The sequence below is a fragment of the Anoplopoma fimbria genome, chromosome 14 (assembly GCF_027596085.1).
Source record: "Anoplopoma fimbria isolate UVic2021 breed Golden Eagle Sablefish chromosome 14, Afim_UVic_2022, whole genome shotgun sequence".
NCBI lineage: Eukaryota > Metazoa > Chordata > Actinopteri > Perciformes > Anoplopomatidae > Anoplopoma > Anoplopoma fimbria.
Window position 1 is genome coordinate 4029289 of NC_072462.1, and position 21542 is coordinate 4050830.

General features: G+C 40.2%; 1 protein-coding gene across 1 annotated transcript; it reads right to left on the reverse strand.

Moving 5' to 3' along the window:
* Nucleotides 1–16010: 16010 nt before the first annotated feature.
* tmem174 (transmembrane protein 174) lies at nt 16011–18645 on the reverse strand. The gene is made up of 2 exons (XM_054613143.1): nt 17987–18645; nt 16011–16778 (listed from the first exon to the last, which is right to left on the reverse strand). Exons 1-2 carry the CDS (start codon nt 18625–18627, stop codon nt 16667–16669), a joined length of 753 nt encoding a protein of 250 aa, XP_054469118.1. The 5' UTR covers nt 18628–18645; the 3' UTR covers nt 16011–16666.
* Between the last annotated feature and the right edge of the window lie 2897 nt (nt 18646–21542).

A 21542-nucleotide genomic window follows, 5' to 3' on the forward strand; every position in this document is an offset into this window, starting at 1 on the left:
CGGAGCAGATATTGGTCGGGGGCTTCAAGTGTGGTCCTCTGTGCTACTTCAGACAGTTTTAGTTCTCTGCAAAGTTCCCATGAGAAGAGAAGCCAGCATGTTGCAATCATCTTTTAACCCAACCACACACATGTGAAGAATGATATCATAGGAAAGGGGCCTTATGATGGCTGAATATAGTTGACATTTTGTCACTAAGACTTGTTGCAGGTCAATTAGACTCTCCCCATTTTGGTTAAATATTGACAACCTTTTTTTTGTTTTATTACATAAACTTTAAAGACGATTTTATGAACTTGTTTTGTACAGTTTAGACGCAACAATATGACAAAACTGCTGCTTCTAAAATATACAAGTCTGTGTGATATTCCAGGTTTAAACATGGTATTGGTGAGCGTAGAGTTTAATGGGTTAAATCGAGATCAACTTCCCATCAAAGTAGGTGCCTAAAAACTCGAACTGATATTCTCTCATGGGAAAATATGATCTATAGCTATGCTGAAGGGGTTGGAATGCAAAACAATTGAGAAAATCCAGATGCAACTGTAATTTGGCCAAGTGTTTTCCCCGTTAGTGAGTATGTGTTTGTGTGTGTGTGTGTGTGTGTGTGTGTGTGTGTGTGTGTGTGTGTGTGTGTGTGTGTGTGTGTGTGTGTGTGTGTGTGTGTAAAGCAGATGGGTGGTTATAAATTCCTCTACTTCAGAAGCAGTTTTTTCAAATGTTGAATGCACAACATGTTTGTGCGAGACGTGCTCAACAATGAGCTCCAGAAGTGATTAATGGTGTGCCAGAAGATGACACAGCTGAGGGTGTTTCAAGCAAGTTTGCAACAAGATGAAAGACTTGTGATTGAGCACATGGACGGCTAAAGAGAAGGTCGGCATTCAGTGTAATACTGTTTATGATCCGAGTGTCTAATGGGCCTACAATACTTAAAAGCCATCACATCAAATCAGCATGTCCCACCTTCATATTTAAACTCACAGTTATACAAAAACAAACCAATGTCGATGGATGGTTTTGCAACATGTACAAGTTGTCCAAATATCTTGAGCCCTACAGAAGCATCAGCTGCAAGACTTCAAGAGGTCAAGTGGTCCATCCAGAATAAACAGAAATCCAGTCAACCAACAGAAACAACAGACATGTGTTGTCAAGCAACACAATGGGGCTACACGTCTCCCCATGAGGACAGTGAAAGCATCACCACACATGTTAAACCTGCAGACGGCGCACACACTTTAATTCTGCTCGTCATGTGGCGAGACGGTTAATTGTAACCGCAGCAGTAATCAGTCTTTAAAAAAACAATAGGACGTATTATGTTTAGAACCAGAGGGATTTGAATTGTTCAGTAGAGTCTGGTTGGACAAGAAAAAAAAACAAGTCTGTCACTGTTTTTACCTTGTAGTTATATTAGGCCTGCAACATAAAGGATGTAATTATTGTTTCATGTAAGAAAAAAGTCCACACATGCACATGGTGAATCAAATTCTATTACAATATGTCTAAATCCCAAACAGTCTGATATAAATTAAGGGGTTTTATTAACAATTATCATGTTTGTAAATAGTCATTTCCTCCTCCTCCTCCTCCTCCTCCTACAGCTTCATCTAACGCATCACTACAAAGACAACCATAATTAAAGGGACATGCAGAGCGGGCTTCTTAAACGAATAAATAATAGAGCAGCAGTGAAAGAAGGCCCCACACTCGCTGACAGCCTAATAAATATCTTCAGCCATGAAAGATGAAATGTTGGCATTGTTAGTGGCAGATTTCCATGTAAACAATACTGCTTGGATTCAGTTTCACTGCCTCCACTACAAGCAACTCTTCAATGATGAGTGCAATATGATGTAATGCAACGAAATACAGCTGATAACGCTGTTCTGAAAGTGCATTGCCCACCCACATTTTCTTATGCAAGTAAACACTGTTAGCTCTGTCAGCACTGCTGCCGTTGTTAGCTCTATTACCCCCGTTAGTTGCTAGCCACCGGCTCAGCTGAAACCATTTTAAGAGCCCTGAAAAGGCAACAGAAATACTGTGAATTTCAAATTTAGCACCTTTAAAGTTTTCTTAGCTTTAGTTTATATTCTTTGTTTCAAAGTAACACCTGCAAATAACCCCAAAATTTGACATAATCTTTTATAAGGTATCGTGAGAAACTGTGTTTGGTTGACAATGTGTTAAAACTTTACCGACTGAATTTTACATCTGATAATAATCAACTTTTTACGCCAAAATTGGTATTCAGCATTTGGGAATATAACTCTTCATTTCCGTGTGCAGTCTGGACACCATGAGAACGCTGAAGGGTATCGGTTTCCTTAGTTTTTTTCTCACGTCTTATCATACTTGAACGACATGCAGACTGAAAGGTGAATTGTGAGATGTGAAGGGGGAAAGTGACAACAAGCTCCTCTTTCATCTTAAAAAAAAGTCTGCAGTTATCACTTATATCTGTCCACAGTCTTTAATTCACATCCACAAAAGACCTTCACATGTGGGTTCACAATATGTGGGCTTATGACAAGATCAGAGCTCATCACAGAGTAAGTTCACCTCGTGAACTCTTGATTTTTGTCACATTTTCCCCTGTGTTGCTTTGAATTTAGAAAAAAAAGTCACACTCTATTATAATATCACATGTGCACCATATTCTGTTCCTGCTTGTTCCAAAAAAATGTCAAAAACAAAGATGGCATGCATTGTGTTCCATTCTTTTTTTACTCTGATGACGGTAAATAGCAGTGCTGTTGTCAAGACCACCTAAACCGAGACCAAGTCATGAGCAAGACCAGAAAGTATCGAGACCAAGACAAGACCAGGACTGAGGGGTTGATTTCAAGGCAAGTCCCACTACATGACACGCTTAAAATAAAATATGGAACATCCAAACTATAGTCACTCCTCAAACTGATCTGAAAGTAATAAAGTGATATCCACTCAGTTGTGGTCATGAAATGAAATTCTGAGTCTCATTTTTCCGAGACAAGACCAAGTAGAAATTCTGAGATTGACCTTCAAAAGTTGTCTTGAGATCGGTCTCGAGACCAAGACAGATCCCGAGTACTACAACTTTAGTAAAATAAATAAATAGATTAAAGTTAATTATGTACAAACGTTGCATTTACATCAGTAGCTGCTTATTTGGAAATAAGTTAGATTTGATAACACAGAGTTTGTTGTTACAGAGACTAAGAGTCTGCAGCCATATTAGCATCTCTGTGAATCTGTATTTATTCACAAAAGAGTCACTGTGTTCCATGTAACATGCTGACAGTGACAATGCTAAATTGCTTAGTGATGTTTAGTAAATATGATGTTGAATCACCAAAGTTTTTGCAAAACATCCTGAGGTAGGAAGTGAATGTCTGTACACAATTTCACGCCAATCCATCCGATAGCTGATGACACATTTCGCTCAAAACCCCAAATTTAAATCTTGCGGTGGCACGGAAAGTCAGCGAATCACGATATTAGCGTTCTTCTTCTGGGAACCAGAAATGTCTGTGTGATGTTTCACTGGGTAAGTGAAACATTTTAACCTGCTGGTGGCACTAGAGAATAAGTCAGGGGATCGTCAAAATCATTAGGATGCATCCTCTGGGGATCACGAATTTCTGCACAAAGTTTCATGGCAATACATCTGGTAGCTGTTGAGATATTTGAGTTCGGACCAATCTGAACTAAACCTAAAACCACTGCACAAAGGATGGGTGAACAGGGACAAAAATAAACTAGAAAATGGAAGAAAGAATTAATGTTGCTAATATCTGCTGTGTCAACCTGTATGCAATCATGCATGTGTGTGTGTGTGTGTGTGTGTGTGTGTGTGTGTGTGTGTGTGTGTGTGTGTGTGTGTGTGTGTGTGTGTGTGTGAGGTGGTCTGGGCCGACGTCCGTTGTGTGTGTTTGTCAGAGAAAGCTTTGTTTCTCGACATGTGTGGGGCGGGCGTGTTCGATTTCAAAGCGCGGTGAAATGAAACCTTAAACTCGGGGAAAAAAGCTGAGACAACATAGCGATCCCAGGTGGTTAATGGGCCGGGAGAAATGACCAGTTGACCAGCATCATAGAGGACCCCATTCTGGTTTTCTGGTGTGCCCTCTCCGCCCGGCCGACCCCCATCTGTTAGATATTACACCTCGAAACTCTTCTGTTTGTCCAACGCATGTAACAGATGGGTGGTCCTGCGATAACATCGGCTCAAGCCTGTGTTCTCTTCCTCACCATCACAGCGATGGGAAGCTCCCAGTATGATGTCAGGGCGGTCGACTATGACAACCCAGCTCATTACTGCGTCCATGCCACTTTGATGCCAGTCGCTGGAAAGATCTTTTTTTTTATCTTCTTTCAAACTACCACTGCGACTCTATAATCACCCCGTCTTGCCCCGATGCGTCGGGAGGACACACACACAAAAAAAGAAAGAAAGACGTCTGATTGAGAAAGAAATCAGCGCTCGGGGAGACGACGTGAGAAAGTTCCAGGTGTCAGGGGTGAGAGGTTGAAGGTCTCCGGTAGTGTGGGTGGTTCTGATGGAGCCCTGTTAGCAGTTAATGAGGGCTGAACAGACACACCGATCACCCCTTGTAATTTGCGCGGGGGGCTAATCGCTGAATATTCCCTTTGACAAGAGAGATTACAAGCAGAGCCCGAGGCCGGACAATGGAGATCGGCCATGTAATGTCTCCACTATAGACTCCGGACACAAAAAAACAGGGTGGATCAGACCCTAGGAGAGAGGAATTAGGGGAGGCAGGGGAGGTGGGGGAGTGTGACACTGGCCAAGAGGTACAACCTTTGGGACAATGTGAAGATGGGGAGGGGTGGTGTGGTGGACGGGGGGTGCAGGGAGACATAGCAGCACAAAGCACAGCATCACATGGGTCAGCAGCGCTCCATTATGATTGGCTTATTATGATCAGAGGATTTATCTGTTTACTTTGGGTTCATCAGAGGATTATTGTCAAACTTTGTAGCTTGTAGCGCTGAAGATTTTCCGCCATCTTTTAACTTTTGTGATGCGCTCTACATACTCAATGTGCGTACTCCTTGTTCAACATGATTTTGCTTGAATAAATAGAAGTATGTATCTTTTTAGGACACATTTAGCTATAATAACCACGTTGCTTCCTGAGAGCAATCTTGCCTATTGGAGACGCGTAACCATGGTAAACCCTGCAGTCCTCATGTGACCGGAAGATGATTTGTGAGATTCATAGAGTCCGAACTAATTAAAAATATCATACTGAGCCCAGCAAAGTGGAATCTTATACTTACTTTGAAGCATTCTTAACGTTACAGAACTGTCAGACATTGTCTGTTATGAACGTCTCTACCGCACTGCATTTTGGATATTTATTCCAGCAAAATGTGTTTTTCATATTGCTAAATTTAATCGGAAATCGATTGCAATTTGCATGTTATTGTTTTCATAGTATGGTTACAGCTGCACAAAAAAATGACATACACTCACATACTTTTCTTAGCGCAATTAATAGCAAAAAAACTAAAAATAAGCCGTCAGGTGTTACTGGAGACCAAAAACACAGTTTTAATGTAAATGTTGGTGTAAACATTCACTAGGTTTCCAAAAACACAACTCCAAATGAATGCTAATATTTCTCCCTGTCTGCTTGTGCTAATTAATAAGGTACACGTGTTTGCTAATTAATAAGGTGATATATCAGTGTTTTGTTTTACAGCTTTTTCTTTTGCTGCCCCCCAAAGTGGCCCAAAAAATAAGTTAAAGCATGTTGAAAAGATTCAGACGATTTTTCACATATTCACGAAATATTGTTGCGTTCTAAGTGTCTTTCAAACACTTGCTCCACAAATGTCATTCTTGCTCTGTGAGGAAAAACCCGCGGGGAGGACTGAGGTCTCAATGCATCGAGCACATGGAGGGCTCATAACTCATTGAGGCAGAACTCACTTTAGTGGTTTTCAGTGACTTAGATGACTTTTACAGAGGCAAAATGGTTCCACACAAAAAGAAGCATATATACTCCTACATGTGTGAACGCACCATATATACTTACCTCGGTGGGCCTTGAAATGTACATTACATTTGGACACTTATATTCTAAAGGGCTTCAGTATGAGGTTTGGGTTTGATGAGATGATCAGCTTTAGATTCAGCCGTTAAACGAGCTAACTTCTTTGCCGTCTTTCTTTATATTTCAGAGATAGGAGAGTTTTTACATTTTAAATACATAAATTTGCAATATTGCAATACATATAATGATGTCAGAAAATGTCCTTATTAGTACCATATTGTGCAGCCCTGTTGTTGATAGAGAGAGGTTACAGAAACTGGATTACCAACAGTGCAGAATTAAGGCCAGGTCACATCAGAAAGTGACACAGTAGGCGGGCTAGTTTATCGAACTATTGTAGCTGGTAAGCTAATGGCTAACGCGCTAGCATCTTTCTATTTTCTCTATCCTCTGTAGTTTATTCCCCACTTGTACTTTGTTTTCAGGGTTTGTACATAATTTCATTCAAAAACCCCCAAAAAAGGAAGATAAACGCTTTCTTAGCTAGCAAACGCAAGCGAGCAAGCTAGTTAGCTCTTTAGGGGGAACATAAATTCACACACTTTATTCAAGAGACATTGACTCTGGAGTGACATTTTGGTGTCTTTTTTTTGTTGCAGGTTATATCCCGACAGAGGAGGATTAAATAAAAATGGACGCACAAAACACGGAGCCAGTGGGCTACAATGTTTCCCTCCGCTTTCAACCATCTATCCTTCTGTTCTTTGAAAGGTCAACTCTGTCAAAACGGCTTGCTTTTATGCTCCAAAGTAAATCTTGACGCAACAAAAATTTGCATGAATTTACTTTGCCCCCCTGCGAGCACGTTCCATTGAAATAAATGTATTTCGTCACAACATTTCGCCGTTTTAAATGCTGGTGGGATGGGGAACTTGAGGAGGTCTGAACGGTCTCAGCAGGGAGCATTTCCAGGAAAGTGTGGGGAGACATGTGACAGAGGTCAGGCTGAAGGAGGTTAAACCAGACGCCATATTCTTATGAAACCGAGGAACGTGAAATGCAAATCCACAGCTGCTGTTTCTTTAATACGCATCCTGTTCTGTGTTATCTACACCAATCATTTACTCATTTGTCGTCTCCTCTTTTGTTTTCTTCACTCACATTTGAGACGTGTGGCTTTTTGTTTTGCCAAAACATCCTTTGGCTTTGGCTTGGATGTCGAAACCAAAAGGATGCATGCAACATGTTGTAGGCTACAAGTCTGCAAAGGAGGACAGGGATTTTTTTTTTTTTTTTTTTTTTTTTTACCTCACGCTGTGCTTTAGAAGCCTGCAGAGGACCACCAAAGTTGTCAGCTTCTAACTCATATTAATTACGATCTTGAAGGATGATCTAATTCGTCTCACATCAGTTGCATGTTTCTGCTCCTCTGTTACTGTTTGCTGTGCGTTTACTTTCAAACTGCCTATCACAGAGTTTCACATGTACTAAAAAGAGCTTGAATCCCAGAGGCTCAGCGACGGTCATGGGAATCTGGAGCTGCACATCGAACGCAAACTCCCAGTGGCAGAGGAGTTGATGGGAGTCCTCCGGCTCACGGTATAATATGTGAAGTTGTGGGCCGCTTCACTTCAGAGGGAAAATGTTACTCTGTCTCATGCACAGCGAGCAGAGCGAGGAGTGGATACACATACTGAAGACGTAATAAAAGGTGAAGATCCTGTGCCTTGATTTAACAGCTGAAGTTTTGAAAGCCCGGCGCGTATAAAAGCCCTGCCATCAACACATATAATCTCTTAGCTGAGCCCATTGAAAGCTGGGTCCCAGGGGTTAATTCTCCCATCACTCCATGTTTGAATCAACTCCTGACTCACATTGAGATGAAAGCCACTGAGTCCCAGGTCCGATGCCCGGGACTCCGAAGAAGGCCCCGCTGATTCTGGACGACTGGAGCGGATTATTGCATGTTCGTCTCGTCGGACCTCCATCGGGACAGGGAAACTGAAAAGAAAAACAATAATTAGAGATAATTGCTTGTGTCCAAACACTGGCGTTAAAGCCCTCCTCCCTCCCATCCCCTTTTCGTAGTATGTGAGGTGGAATGAAAGGGACACCCCCCTGTTTTGACAGCTGGGCAGGCGAACATAATTTGTGACAGCTGAACTGAAACGTCTTTAACCGCAGGGACAGACACAGAGAGAGAGAGAGAGAGAGAGAGAGAGAGAGAGAGAGAGGAGATCACAAGGAGAGGTCCTGAAAGGAAGAGGATGGCAAAGAAGAAAAAGAGATAGAGAATTGGGGAGAATTGATTGCGGGGATCTCAACAGAAAAGGATGAGGGAGTTTAAAAGGGGGGGGGTATTAGTCACACACCATAAACTTTGAAGAGAGGTAGAATTTAAAATAACCCACACACAAAAAAAGAAAAAGAGAGACTGGACAAGAGACGGCTTAACATCAAATGCATGCAAGTGGAAATGAGGAGAATATTCAACCGAACATGGTGTCATGCCAGGTTTGACACATTGGGTTAATTTGCTGCTCCCTGGAGGTGACCTTTGAACTCTGGTGAACACGGGGGTCAAATTGAGCTCAAAGTGAGACAGCCAAAATCATGTTAGTCTGAGGGGGCCGGGGGGTCACGGGTCAGCTCTGAGATTCTCGGTATATAGGCCAAAACAAGGACCATATGTGGACGGAAACGCATTCGAAACTAAAATAAGTCACGATTTTCCGTCCTCACTCCTTTTTTTTTTTCGCCCCTCGAAACATCTCGACCCACCGCAGACTCTCCGCCCTAATTCAATGAAGTCGCAAATACCGCCGCAGCAGCAAATTGACATAATGTTGGCCGCATGCCCCTTTAAATTATCAGTGACAGAAGTTTTCCCAGAGGTGAAATATTTAATACAAACACAGGATTTATTTTCCAAAATACCCCGGCTCCCAAATTCTCCCATGTTTACTTTTCTCCTTGCTCCTAATTTCTGTTAGTGTGAAATGTTATCCTTACTGCTGTATTCACTGACAGTGGTGGGGGGGGGGAGTTGGTAGAGAAACCCTTCTGGGGCATCGCTCAGCCAAAGAAGTAAGTCTCTGTCCTTTCAGTTTCACTTCATACGACCAGGAAAAGCTGCTTTTTTAACATCTGGGGAGTTTGAGTAAATCACTTATTAATCATCATTCCAACAGTAAATAAACTAACCATTAATAATTTCTCACTATTTGCTTTGTGGTGCAGTCTCTTTCACTGCTACATCAAATAGTAATGAGATGTGATTTCCCACCAAACATATTCAAACATGTTCAGTTAGTTGGTGAGTAAACGTGAGCACAAGTTCTACAGGAAGAAGAATGAGGTTGTGAGGATTACTGCTATTATTTTTGTAATTTGTCATTATGTGTGAACATTTTACATCACATTACATTTAAAACAAGCAGATTTATTTTCTGTAAATGTTATGAAATTCTTTCCTTTTATCTGTAATTAACATGCTTCTTTCTGCTAATTACATAATTGTCGTTATTATGTTTATTATACTAATTAAACTTTATATTATTATTTTTATATATTGCCAGATATGTTTCACAGGGGAAATTCACATTTTACAGCAACACAGATACAAGACATAAAAAATCTAAATAAGAAATTAAAGAAATCATTGATATCACATTTAAGAAAAAAAAGATATATACAATAGACATACCTGTAGTTTTGACTGTTAGAAAGACCACAGTGAGAAGACTATATGGATAAAGTACATATTATAAATAAATCATGTACAGTACATAATATACCCACTATACAGTAATAACACAACACTATGAACTAAATAAACAACAGAAATGGAAAACAATACTATCACTTAAAATACAATACTAACTATATGTTAGTGATTAAGTTAGTGTTTAATTTATACAATGCAATGTAAAGTAAATAGATGTTAGTACTTTTAATACTCCCATAGTAATAATAATATCCAGATATACATAACTGGGGACGAGGTGCAGTTATATTGTTTTAAAGTGCTTCTGGTCTTCAGTGAATATTTATTTACTGCAGTTTGAACATTTATGTTTTTGCAAAAAAGTAGTTCCATTTGTTACCTTAGACTGTAGGGAAGAAATATTAAATCTCTGAAAAAGAAATCCTCAAAGAGTCTTCCCTGTCAGAATGAATTACTAAAATACAAATGTAATTGTATCTTTAAACAGAAAAACCCCACAATTGATGATGAATATAATTTTCATAAATTAACAAGATATCAAACTTAATTTTGCTTTTACATTTTTTGTTTATCTACACTGTTTATGCAGCTTCACAAAGTGCTTCACAATTACAAAAAATAAGACAAGAAACTTTTAAGAAAAGTTAAAACAACATAAATATAGACGCACGTTAATTTAAATAAAAATAACATTTAAAAAGCAGCTTAATATTTGAAGTCCAAAAAAGACAGAGTTCCAAAGTTTAGTAGCCACAAAGTTTAGCATAAGAGGAACTTGAGTGACATCCCTGTTTTTCTGTTTGCTCCTGTTGGTTTTTAATTCTTTCCACTTTGAGGCTTGAATAAGTTAAACATATTTGCTCTGTAGCTCTTTAGTTTCATTTTACACAACCCTGAAGGTTCACTGTGTGACACAAACACAAGAACTTGAAATGAAATCTACTATATGACATCCCACATTTAAAACCCTCATTCTTGTTAAAGTAATATGCAATTCTCAGGAGATCCAAATCCCCTTATCAACATCAAAATGAAATACTGGTCATGAACGTAATCGTCTCAGAACTCTTTTTCCACATGACATGTCACAAAAGCTCTGACCCCTGACACGAGACACATGTAATTGCACTCAGAATGCAGTGAATTTCGTTGCGGTCGCCGTAGTAACACGTGTATATATATATATGAAAAAAAGTTATGCCCAATAACTCCGGCGGATGAGGCTGACCTCGCTCTGCTCTCCGAGAACGAGCTGAACACCTGCTCCCTGAGGTGAGACGGGAGGAAGTTCGGCCGTTAAACGTTGTGAGGGGAAAGTTATTAGAGAGAGGGAGAGACGGGGGAGGGAGGGAGGGAGGGAGGGGGGGGAGACAGAGGGATGGAGATGGAGATGACTATTATCCGTGCATGCAGACTTTTGGCTTATAGTCAATAAAAAGAAGAGAAATTAATTGATTGTAGCTGATAGATTTGCCACATTAGCTCTGGAAAACAGGGGCAAAGTGTGTGTGTGTGTGTGTGTGTGTGTGTGTGTGTGTGTGTGTGTGTGTGTGTGTGTGTGTGTGTGTGTGTGTGTGTGTGTGTGTGTGTGTGTTTTCCAAGCAAGTGAGTGTTGATTTGCATATGTAGGCGTTCCTCCAAATGACTGCACCTACCTGTTTGCTTGTGCATGTGGTGTGTGTTAGAGAGAAGTGGATTTGTGTTGTATAAGTGTGTGTGTGTGTGTGTGTGTGTGTGTGTGTGTGTGTGTGTGTGTGTGTGTGTGTGTGTGTGTGTGTGTGTGTGTGTGTGTGTGTGTGTGTGTGCAGCCCAGCTCCATACGAGGATGAGTATGTAAACGGGTTATTATGCAGAGGAGGTCTGCAAATCATTTCCTGTGGGCTGACTATTTATCAGATCCCTTCGAGGTTTAGACGCTCCTTTTTTTGGCAAACTTGTCTGCTTGTGTGTGTTTCTGTTTGTGTGTGTGTGTGTGTGTGTGTGTGTGTGTGTGTGTGTGTGTGTGTGTGTGTGTGTGTGTGTGTGTGTGTGTGTGTGTGTGTGTGTAAGCCTAGAGACAAAAAAAACAAGATTAAAGAAGTATAAAGAAAGAAGAAAACAGCTGATCATTTGCATTTCCCACCACCTTCACCACCAGAAGAAGCTCCATAAAATGTGAGGACTTTAATCTAAAAGTGACAAACCAGGGCAATCACTTCCAGAGTCTTCACACAAACACTGAATATGTGTGTGTGTGTGTGTGTGTGTGTGTGTGTGTGTGTGTGTGTGTGTGTGTGTGTGTGTGTGTGTGTGTGTGTGTGTGTGTGTGTGTGTGTGTGTGTGTGTGTGTGTGCCCTACCTTTCAAGCACAGACCTGCTCGCTGGGTGGTGACACTGCTGGCGAGCGAACTGAAAGCTGCCAACGACAAAAGCTGGAACAACAGGAAGATAATTCAGATTTGATTGGTTTCACGTGTTCTTCATAAACAACAAAGTCTCCCTGAGCCTGCAGCGTGTTTTCCTGCAAACATGGAATCCATTTGTCCTCGTGCCCTGTAGTTGCACAGGCTCTTACGTAGCAACACACACACACACACACACACACACACACACACACACACACACACACACACACACACACACACACACACACACACACACACACACACACACACACACACACACACAGAGTGAAATAAAAAGCAGAGCGAGCCCACCACTGTGGCACTGGGATCTTTTGATATATATATACGGTCAGGAACTTATTTTGAAAACAGCCACTTTCAGCTGCTAAAAATAATCCCGAGGGACTCTGGGGAGGAATATGTGAATGAGGCTCGACCAGAGCTGCCTCTCCAGTCAAAATAAAGTCCCGACAGGAAGCGCGTGTCCTTTAATGTCACTTTAGTGAAACGGTTTCCTCAAAGAGAGCCAATTCCACACATGACAATTTAAAGGGTCGGTCCACTGAAATACAAGAAAACATTTTTCTCTTAGTACGTCTGGTGTAAAGCAATGAGGGCAGTTTGAGTATTATTTTGGTAAAAAAATTGAGATGTCTGTCTCTGAGACTTCTCTGTACAGTTTTTTGTGGTGCTCACATTAATTAGAAAATTATGAGAAACATATTTTTTTCCAGAGTGGGTCTTTGGACAGATTTCCACAGAGATCTTTTCCTCAAACAGGTGGTTCCAAACCTGGGGGCGGGATCCCTACGGAGGTGCATGAGATGATTAAACTAGGTACAAAATAAAAAACAAACTATAATTAATAACTTCAGCTATATAAAACATTTATTTTGAAACTTTTCTCCAATTTTTGCTTCTTTTTTTTTTCGTGAAAACTATACATTTTCCTCTTTAAGTCTCTAAAAAGTCTTCGATTGAATCAGTCTGAGTCCAGATAATCACTCACTGACAGAACTACTAACAACACATGTTACAAGAGGTCACAAGCACTTTGTATTACGGGGTCAAACTCATAAACCATCTGGGAACCGCTAGAGGCAAGTAAATCTTTTTATAGTAATTTGGTTAAACTGACCCTTTAATTTAACATCAGTTGCAAAATGCAAATAATAAAACCCATTGATTGTATTTCACTTAATAAGTCAGCAATTAAGAAATAAATGTCCCTTTAACAAGCAGAAGCCTTAAAACTTACACTGTGCAGCTAAACATGGTAAAAAAAACTTTAAATTCAATCAGAGAAAGTTTTCAAAAATAGCAAATATGTCAGACTATACTGCGGAGAAATGTGATTAAAAAGGATTTGCATACAATATTTCTATTTTAAGAAATAGTGCATGCATAAAAAAAAAAACATGGTGTATTTGAAATTTGAAGATTGTCAGTCAGACAGTGTAAACTAAGATGATTTCATTTCACTTAAGTCACTTTAGTTGGAACAAAAAGGTGTAAATTGCATGTTTAAAGGTTAAATGAATACATCTTTGTGTTTGATTGAAAGGTTGGACAATTGCTGAAACAAATCTTACTCCAAACCTTTTCTTTTGTACATTTTTTTCTTACAGTCTAAACTTTGGGAGTTGCAGAGTCTTATTAGCATGCACCAGATGGAAGAACGGTGGTGTAACACTGCAAACACAATGGGCCAGCATGGGGGGGGGGGGGGGGGAGGTCAGCGCTCATTTACTTTAGTCTAATCATGATTTCCAGAGGATTATCTGACCCTTTGGTATTTTTTTTTCCTGATTTTTTCAGAAGGAAAAAAAATGCCATCTCAGATGTAGTTTCCAAATCCGTCCACAAATGTTTAGCTGGGAGCACATGTGGTTCAGAGAGAGGGCCTCCGGGCTCAGGCCCTCCTGCACCATCAAACCACTTCAGTGGCCTCACAATGCAGCTCATCCTGGAAGACACAAAAAAACAGAGTGAGTGAGCAGAGTTACAAAGACAGAAAGGAAAAAAACACCTGTTGCCTTCAGAGAGATCTTTTTTTATATATATCTTTTTATATATATATATATATATATATATATATATATATATATATATATATATATATAATAATACAGAAAAAATAATGACACTAAGTTATTAACTAACATATAATTTTTTTTCTTTCACAAATATGCATTAAAAAACATAAATAATATTATTTGTACATATTGTTGTTGCTCTTTGAAGGATCTCCAGCTGGAAATGATAAAGCGCTTTTCCTCATTATTAACCACAACCTCACTGCTAATAACCATTCATATCCTTAAAGCTCACCTTCTCCTGGGACTTTATGAGCGACTATGTTTCCACTTTTTTTTTTTTTTTTTTTTATCCCCCTGCTTGTTATCGTTCAACATGTTCTGTAATACTTCCATAAATCGTCTCCGATGCTCCAGAATGGTGGAATAATGGGCCCTGTCGGCCACCCGCGTTTTACTGTGCTGTAAAAATAATGAAAGTCATATTGCGCTGCGGTTCTTTAAAAAAAAAAGTTTGAAGGAGGTCCTGAGATGTTTTTCTAAATTGCTATGAATTTTCTTCTTTTTTTTTTTTTTTTTTTTTTTTTTTTTTGGGAAAGTTGTTTGGAGTGCGCGTGCTTTTTTGGAGCAAAGCCGGCAGTTAATTTGATGGGATTTGAGCAAGTGTTGGCAGTGGTGAGGATATTCTGAAGTTATGGAGTCAATATTTACCGAGCTGAGTATAATGTTCATGTCATCATCTCTCCTCCAAATAATAAAAAAAAAAATAGTTTAACTCAGATGAACATTTTTCTTTTCCTGCTGCTGAGATTCAGTTTGTGGCTCGTGAAGCATCAATAATAACAACAAAGACCACGAGCTCCTTATATACAAAATATAGTCACAAATGTCAAAAATAAACTCGCTTCTACTGTAAATATTGGACTTTTAATCATCTTAAGAGCAACATTTTTTAAAGGAAATGCAAGTTTTATTCCTAAATATATAAATAAATAAGGTTAAACTAAACTTTTCCACCAAAAGTTCCCATTTCAATCACAGTTAAATTACTAAATAATTTAACTCAAGTAAATAAAATATCAATAAATCAACATAAGCATAGGTGGCATTTTTTGTTTGAATGTGTTGCCTGTTAACCGACATGCTCCGTCTGTAGGGAACATATATACATATATATATATATATATATTTAGCTGCATTATGACGTGTTTCTGTGCTTTATCTTAAACAAACTATGCATTCATTTACCTATTTAGATCTTATTTATTATTTATCTTATTTTATCTACGTGTCCAAATCAATATTGCCATCCACAGACCGTTACTTCAGAATAAAAGTACCAAACGAAGGCTGCTTAGTTCATTCACTATTAACAAACAAGGCGATCTAACAAAAAAAGTCTATTCAAGGGGGTGACATAAATAAGTTTTTTTATTTAACAAAATAAATCTAAAATAGAATGAATAAAACAGCAGAATAAAAGTTAATTCCGGTGCAATATGTTAATAAACAATCCCAAAAGCGACGAACAGGACATATTTAAGGCTTTATTTAATGCAGCAAATATTGTTTAAATTATGGTCAACGACATTGTTTTGGTAATCTTGTTATTATTAACTCTACACATATAGTTATGATTGTTAACCATTAAACTTGAGGCTCACTGATCCCGGTAGGAAACACCTGACCCGGTGATAAAGGTGTATTGATTCGCTCAGTGTTTCTGCCCCCGTGTGGTGCACAAACACTTATCCTGCAAACGCAACAGACAGTGAACGCCTCATGGAACTAGTTTATGTATCTGAATAATCCTGGAGGAAAAGGGGCAAGTAAACAGAACACAAGGCTGTAATCTGAGTGGATTGCTGGCTTTATTATGACCTATTATTATCATCATTATTATCATCATTATTATTATAAGTAGAAGTAGCAGTTTTTAATTCTAATTATTTAGAAATTTGCTCACGTTGAGATGATCTTCCTTTGACTTTCATGGTCTTTTTAAACACCACACACAAATATGAGAACAATTAAAACTAAATGGTAAATTAACATTATGACTTTTTCCTGTTTTGATGTTAATTTTTCTCCCAGCATAAGTATATCTCTTCCAAATTGTCCCCATGTGGGTATTTAATGGGCATGCATACTGTACAGTGGTTTCTGCAGCTATTGAGAGAAAAATATGTGTTTTTTTTACACTGAATACACATTTTGTATCTCTGAGTTTCCAGAACTCTAAAGCCCAAAGATTGAGCTGCATTTGTCCATAAATCTTTAATGAGGTTTTCTTCAAGAGAGCTTCATCCTAGTGGATCTTATGACTTCGTATATAATTATGATGAAAACAGCTGTGAGAGGAATGCAAACGTTTCTCTTGTGTTGCTGTGGAATGAAATACCGGGGACGTTAAAAGTTTTGTCCTGCAGGACTATTAATCAGATCACTCTGACGTGAGCGTTTCAAGAACACAAGAATGAGGAAGAGTGTCAGCTGAGAAATTCCTCACGTTTATGTCAGATTGTGTTTGTTAAAGGAGGGGTAGAGGTCTTCATATGCAGGTGGAGGTGAACAGGTAGCATCGCTCTGGTCTCCACGTCCTCCTTCATAAGTCTTCTCAATCCTACAAGGAATAACACAACATATTAGGTTGGATTTAAGACAAGAGCTGGCTAATATCCAGATGTTTACTGGCCCAATTGGTAATTCTTAAAGTGCACGTTAGGAAGCCGATTGCCCTTTAAAGGAAAACATTGAGCTTCAGCAATTTCTCCGCCTTGATCATTCCTCTATTTGGCATTTACCGGTGGAAACAGACCGAAACGGGTCAGAAGTTGTGACAACATAAGTGAGAGCTGGTGAGCAGAGCATGTGTTCGTATGAGCGGGGCAGCAGGTTATAGTTATCCTTTAGGTTAACTGTATTATTCCTGCTGTCTGTTTTTATTAAAGTGAATTACTTTACTGGAAACCTGCTGGGAGTAATCGCCTAGAAACAATAAAAGAAAAGTGAAAACTTGCAACTTGCCACTAATGAAACGCAGCTCTGTGTTTGAGCAGAACGTCTGTCTGAGGAAATTTGATTGGGTTTGAAATAAATAGAAAGAAATTGTAAATTGTGGAAAGAGACTTTTTTTTTTGACAATACACAGTGTTATGTTTCGCCCAGTGCGGGGTTCAGGAACAGGTGGGGGAATATGATTATTAGCTTTTCCTTTACAAAGCACATATATACGTTATTAAATGCCTTTGATGTGACATTATATTCTTGATTTTTCACAGTGCAGGCCACATTTCCATGATACAACACAGCTAGAAAGACTGCAGGGAACTTAAAACACAGCTAAGGGTGATTTAATGAGAAGTTGGTCTACATTTCATTAACAAAAGGCTTATTTCATATTTATGAAAAGCCTAAGAGAGTGTTACACTGATTATGTCTTTTCCTCTCTTAATCAAACTGTTTAATTGTGTTTCTTTGTCAGAGTCACATTGTAAAGGATAGTTAATTACTTGATAAATATCAGTGTGAGAGATTAATTGCGCCAGAATTGTCTGAGAGAGAATTGACGACCAAAAACACTTTGGGCCGAGTGGAAAGTGATCTTGCTGTTAATAAGAAATGAACTCTGGCACGCTCGGTTTTAATGAGCGCTGAGAGAAGTTTCAAACGCACGAAAATCTGACTGAAGATTAACTCTACTGTGCGTGCATGTACCTTGTCCTGTTTATCATGAAAGCAGATTAAAGTGATGAAGAACCGTTACAGTTTCTTCGAGGTTTGTTCTTCCTAAAGAAGTTGGAGCAATGTCACTTAAGCCCTGTTCCCTACCTGCTTCTTCTGTCGTCTATTTCTGTGTAGTAAACCGAGCTTTCTTCTTCTTCTTCTGCTGCGAAAGCTGCGTTGTCCACACAGTGCGCGGCGTTCGGTGGAGGACAGGCTGCGTGGACGCCATTCTGCAACTCTCTGGCCTGGCGTACTTCCTGGGTTGTAAAGTTATACTGAGCTGGGAAACAAAGCATTGCCGTGGCGTTATATAACACGGTCGACTGATTTATGGCTCTTAACCTGAAAGAATGTCCCACTGAAGTTTGCTCCATCACAGGCATCATGAACACGCTTTTGTCCCGCTCTCTACACGGCAAGATGATCCCAAACTTGCAGACACTGGTGAGCACGAACGTGCCTCCGACGGAGATCAGGACGGGGCCCAGCAGTTGGGTCCACTCAAAGTCAGGGTTGGATTTGTAGTAATACCAGCCCATAGCGGTAAAGGTGACACCCAGGAGGGTTAGGAACAGTCCTGAGAACAGCAGGACGTCACCGGTCTTCTCATTTTCCAGCAAACTGATTGACTGGCAACATCGTGGAGCAGGTGTAGACACATGAGTCGGGTCATCGGGTGGAGCACTGAGGATTGCTGTATGATTTCGAGCTCTGTTAGTTTCCATTTCGGGCCTTTGCACCTCCATGTTAGTCCAGAAACACTTCAGTCCACAAGTCCCCCCCAAGAGCCTCTCACAGAGAAGTCAAACTGAACGAACACTGAGTAACTCTAAAGCCAGCCGAGAGGACAAAGTTACAGGTTAACCCGACTGCACTTGAATTATGTCGGCCAAAAGAACATAGCGAAGCAGTGTCACCATGTTCAAACGGCAACTTCTCCTTTTCAGCATGAGTGAATGAACTCATGTGGACAACAAGATTACTGCTGCATGCACAAAGTGCTGCTAGGTTGGTGAACTGGGGTGCAGATTATGGCAGAAAAGTCAACTATGGAACCATTTTAATGTACTAAACATACTCCTGCATGATAAAACATAAGCATGCAGTCAAACGATGGAGCTATATTTACAATAAACCCTATATGATTAATATTTAAGTCAGGTATGAGACATGTCACCAGTCCCAAGAGAGCATAACCTGAGGTATGCAGACCATGAGATGAGATTTGGTGGGTTCAAGGTCCGTCTGAGACGCAGGAAAATCAGAAGAAAAAAGGGAGATTCCTGCACGCATGGAACGTGATTCCCGAAATCCACCTTGTCACATGTCGTTTCACACAGACACGTCTTCCATCTGCACCGTTATGCATAACTCATCAGCGACAGCTCACGCTGCAATAGCTGAACAATCGGTGTAGCATGTTAAGTGGAGGGGGGCTTAAAAACACATCACGCTATACGTGTTACAGTCAAGAGGCCAAATGAACTGCACACAGAGTGAAACCCACGCACAGCACGCAGGCGCCCGTCCCACCGGAGAGAAGGGCGTCTGCTGGAGCCGCCCTCAATGCTCAGCAAGACCTACTCTCCATTAGTTTAATTCTGCTTTCACGGTTGTGTGACTAAGCTAAACTTCTCTGAGGTGTCTCCTCCATAGGCTGCAGCAGAGCAGACTGCAAGACGCATGTGTGCTGGAGTCACAAAAACACCTACATTCATGAATTTTTTACTCTGAATGCAAACACGGTGACATGCAAACATGTTTTTCAGTTGAATTTCAGAGCAGTCTGCTCGTCTCCCAGAGGACGGCTTGCGTTTGCCTTCATAAAAGCACAAACCGCTGCATGGCGTGTAAATCGTGAGGAGGGAAAAACGACCGACTCTCAAAGACACAATGCCAGCGGCCTCGATCAAATGTGTGTTTGTGTGTATCTGCGTCCTTGAATGTGTGTGCCCGTGTCTGTCTTTCTGTTTACCGAGGCCTCAGCTCATTTCACTTGGCTCTAATGAACAAAGGGACAGATACCTCCACAAAGAATCCATACGAGTGCAATGTTTAAAGAACCCCCCAGAATTGAAGCTGCGCAGATTCTTTCAATTAGCAAACTCCAAATATTTATGGACCGAACATTTCCTCTCTGGATGGAAGGGGAGTTATGTGTGTGTGTGTGTGTGTGTGTGTGTGTGTGTGTGTGTGTGTGTGTGTGTGTGTGTGTGTGTGTGTGTGTGTGTGTGTGTGTGTGTGTGTCCTGTTGACTCACACTGGGTGTATTGATCCCCCGGGCTTATGCTTCATTTCACTTAAGCTCTGCCACCATCCTTTGAAAAGCTCGTCTGTCAAACATCTGCACAGTCTGCTGTCTCTTTTATTGGAAATAGTCTCAGAGGAGCTGAGTGTCAAATTATCCAGTACAAGTGGAGGTTAGTGGAACACTGTTCATTATTAAATAAAGATGGCACTTCATAGATGCTGCAATTAAAAAGGAAAAGATGCTGACAGACTTGTAGAATCCTAACTCCTAACACATCCATTTGTTTCCTTCATGCAGCAGAGCTTCCAAGCTGCACATTGGGCCCCAAGATTCACCTCCATCATCACCTGATGGAGCCCGATGCTTTAAGGTGTGCAGAAAAGTGACCAAGTCTCACCTCCTGTCTTTTCTGCCTCTGAGCAGTGTCCTTGTCTCCTCATCACCCCTGTGTAAAAGATAATATAACTTTTTTTTGTCGGTTCACACTGAAATTTATCTTGCATTGCATGCTCTAAATAGTGAACAGAGTGACATAAAACATGGTGTCCTTCTCACTCTCCTTCTGTGTGATAGGTGTCCTTGTCTCTTCTCCTTTTGAGTGAACAGTGTCTTTGTCTCTTCTCACTATGTGTTAACTACATCCTTGTCTTTTCTCCATCTGTTTGTTAGGTGTCCTTGTCTCTTCTCATTCTGAGTGAACAGTGTCCTTGTCTCTCCTCTTTCTGTATGAACGGTGTCCTTGTCTCTCCTCTTTCTGTATGAACGGTGTCCTTGTCTCTCCTCTTTATGAACTGTATTGTCTCTCCTCTTTCTGTATGAACGGTGTCCTTGTCTCTTCTCACTCTTAGTGAACGGTGTCCTTGTCTCTCCTCTTTCTGTATGAACGGTGTCCTTGTCTCTTTTCTTGTATTTGTTAGGTGTCCTTGTCTCTTCTCACTCTTAGTGAACGGTGTCCTTGTCTCTTTTCTTGTATTTGTTAGGTGTACTTGTCTCTTCTCACTCTTAGTGAACGGTGTCCTTGTCTCTCCTCTTTCTGTATGAACGGTGTCCTTGTCTCTTTTCTTGTATTTGTTAGGTGTCCTTGTCTCTTCTCACTTTTAGTAAACGGTGTCCTTGTCTCTTCTCCTTTTGTGTGAAAGGTGTCCTTGTCCCTTTTCTTGTGTTTGATAGGTGTCCTTGTCTCTTCTAACTCTCTATGAACTGTGTCCTTGACTCTTATCACTCTGTGTAAAAGGTGTCCTTGATTTTTCTCCTTCTGTACGTACAATGTTCTTGTCTCTTCTAACTCTGTATGAACTCTACCCAATTTAATGATTAAGATTTGCCATATTATCATTTTTCTACTGATATCTGTTGCATGTTATTAAGTTCTGATGGATAAATCCCAATGTTGCTTTTCTGAGGTTTCTT

What these genes read in the sequence shown, in the direction of transcription:
- tmem174 (XM_054613143.1), bottom strand. Translation starts at nt 18,627, where the DNA reads ATGGAGGTGCAAAGGCCCGAAATGGAAACTAACAGAGCTCGAAATCAT. An exon ending in ATAGACGACAGAAGAAGCAG is followed by an intron (nt 16,779 to 17,986) that starts GTAGGGAACAGG and finishes TATTCCTTGTAG; the next exon opens with GATTGAGAAGACTTATGAAG.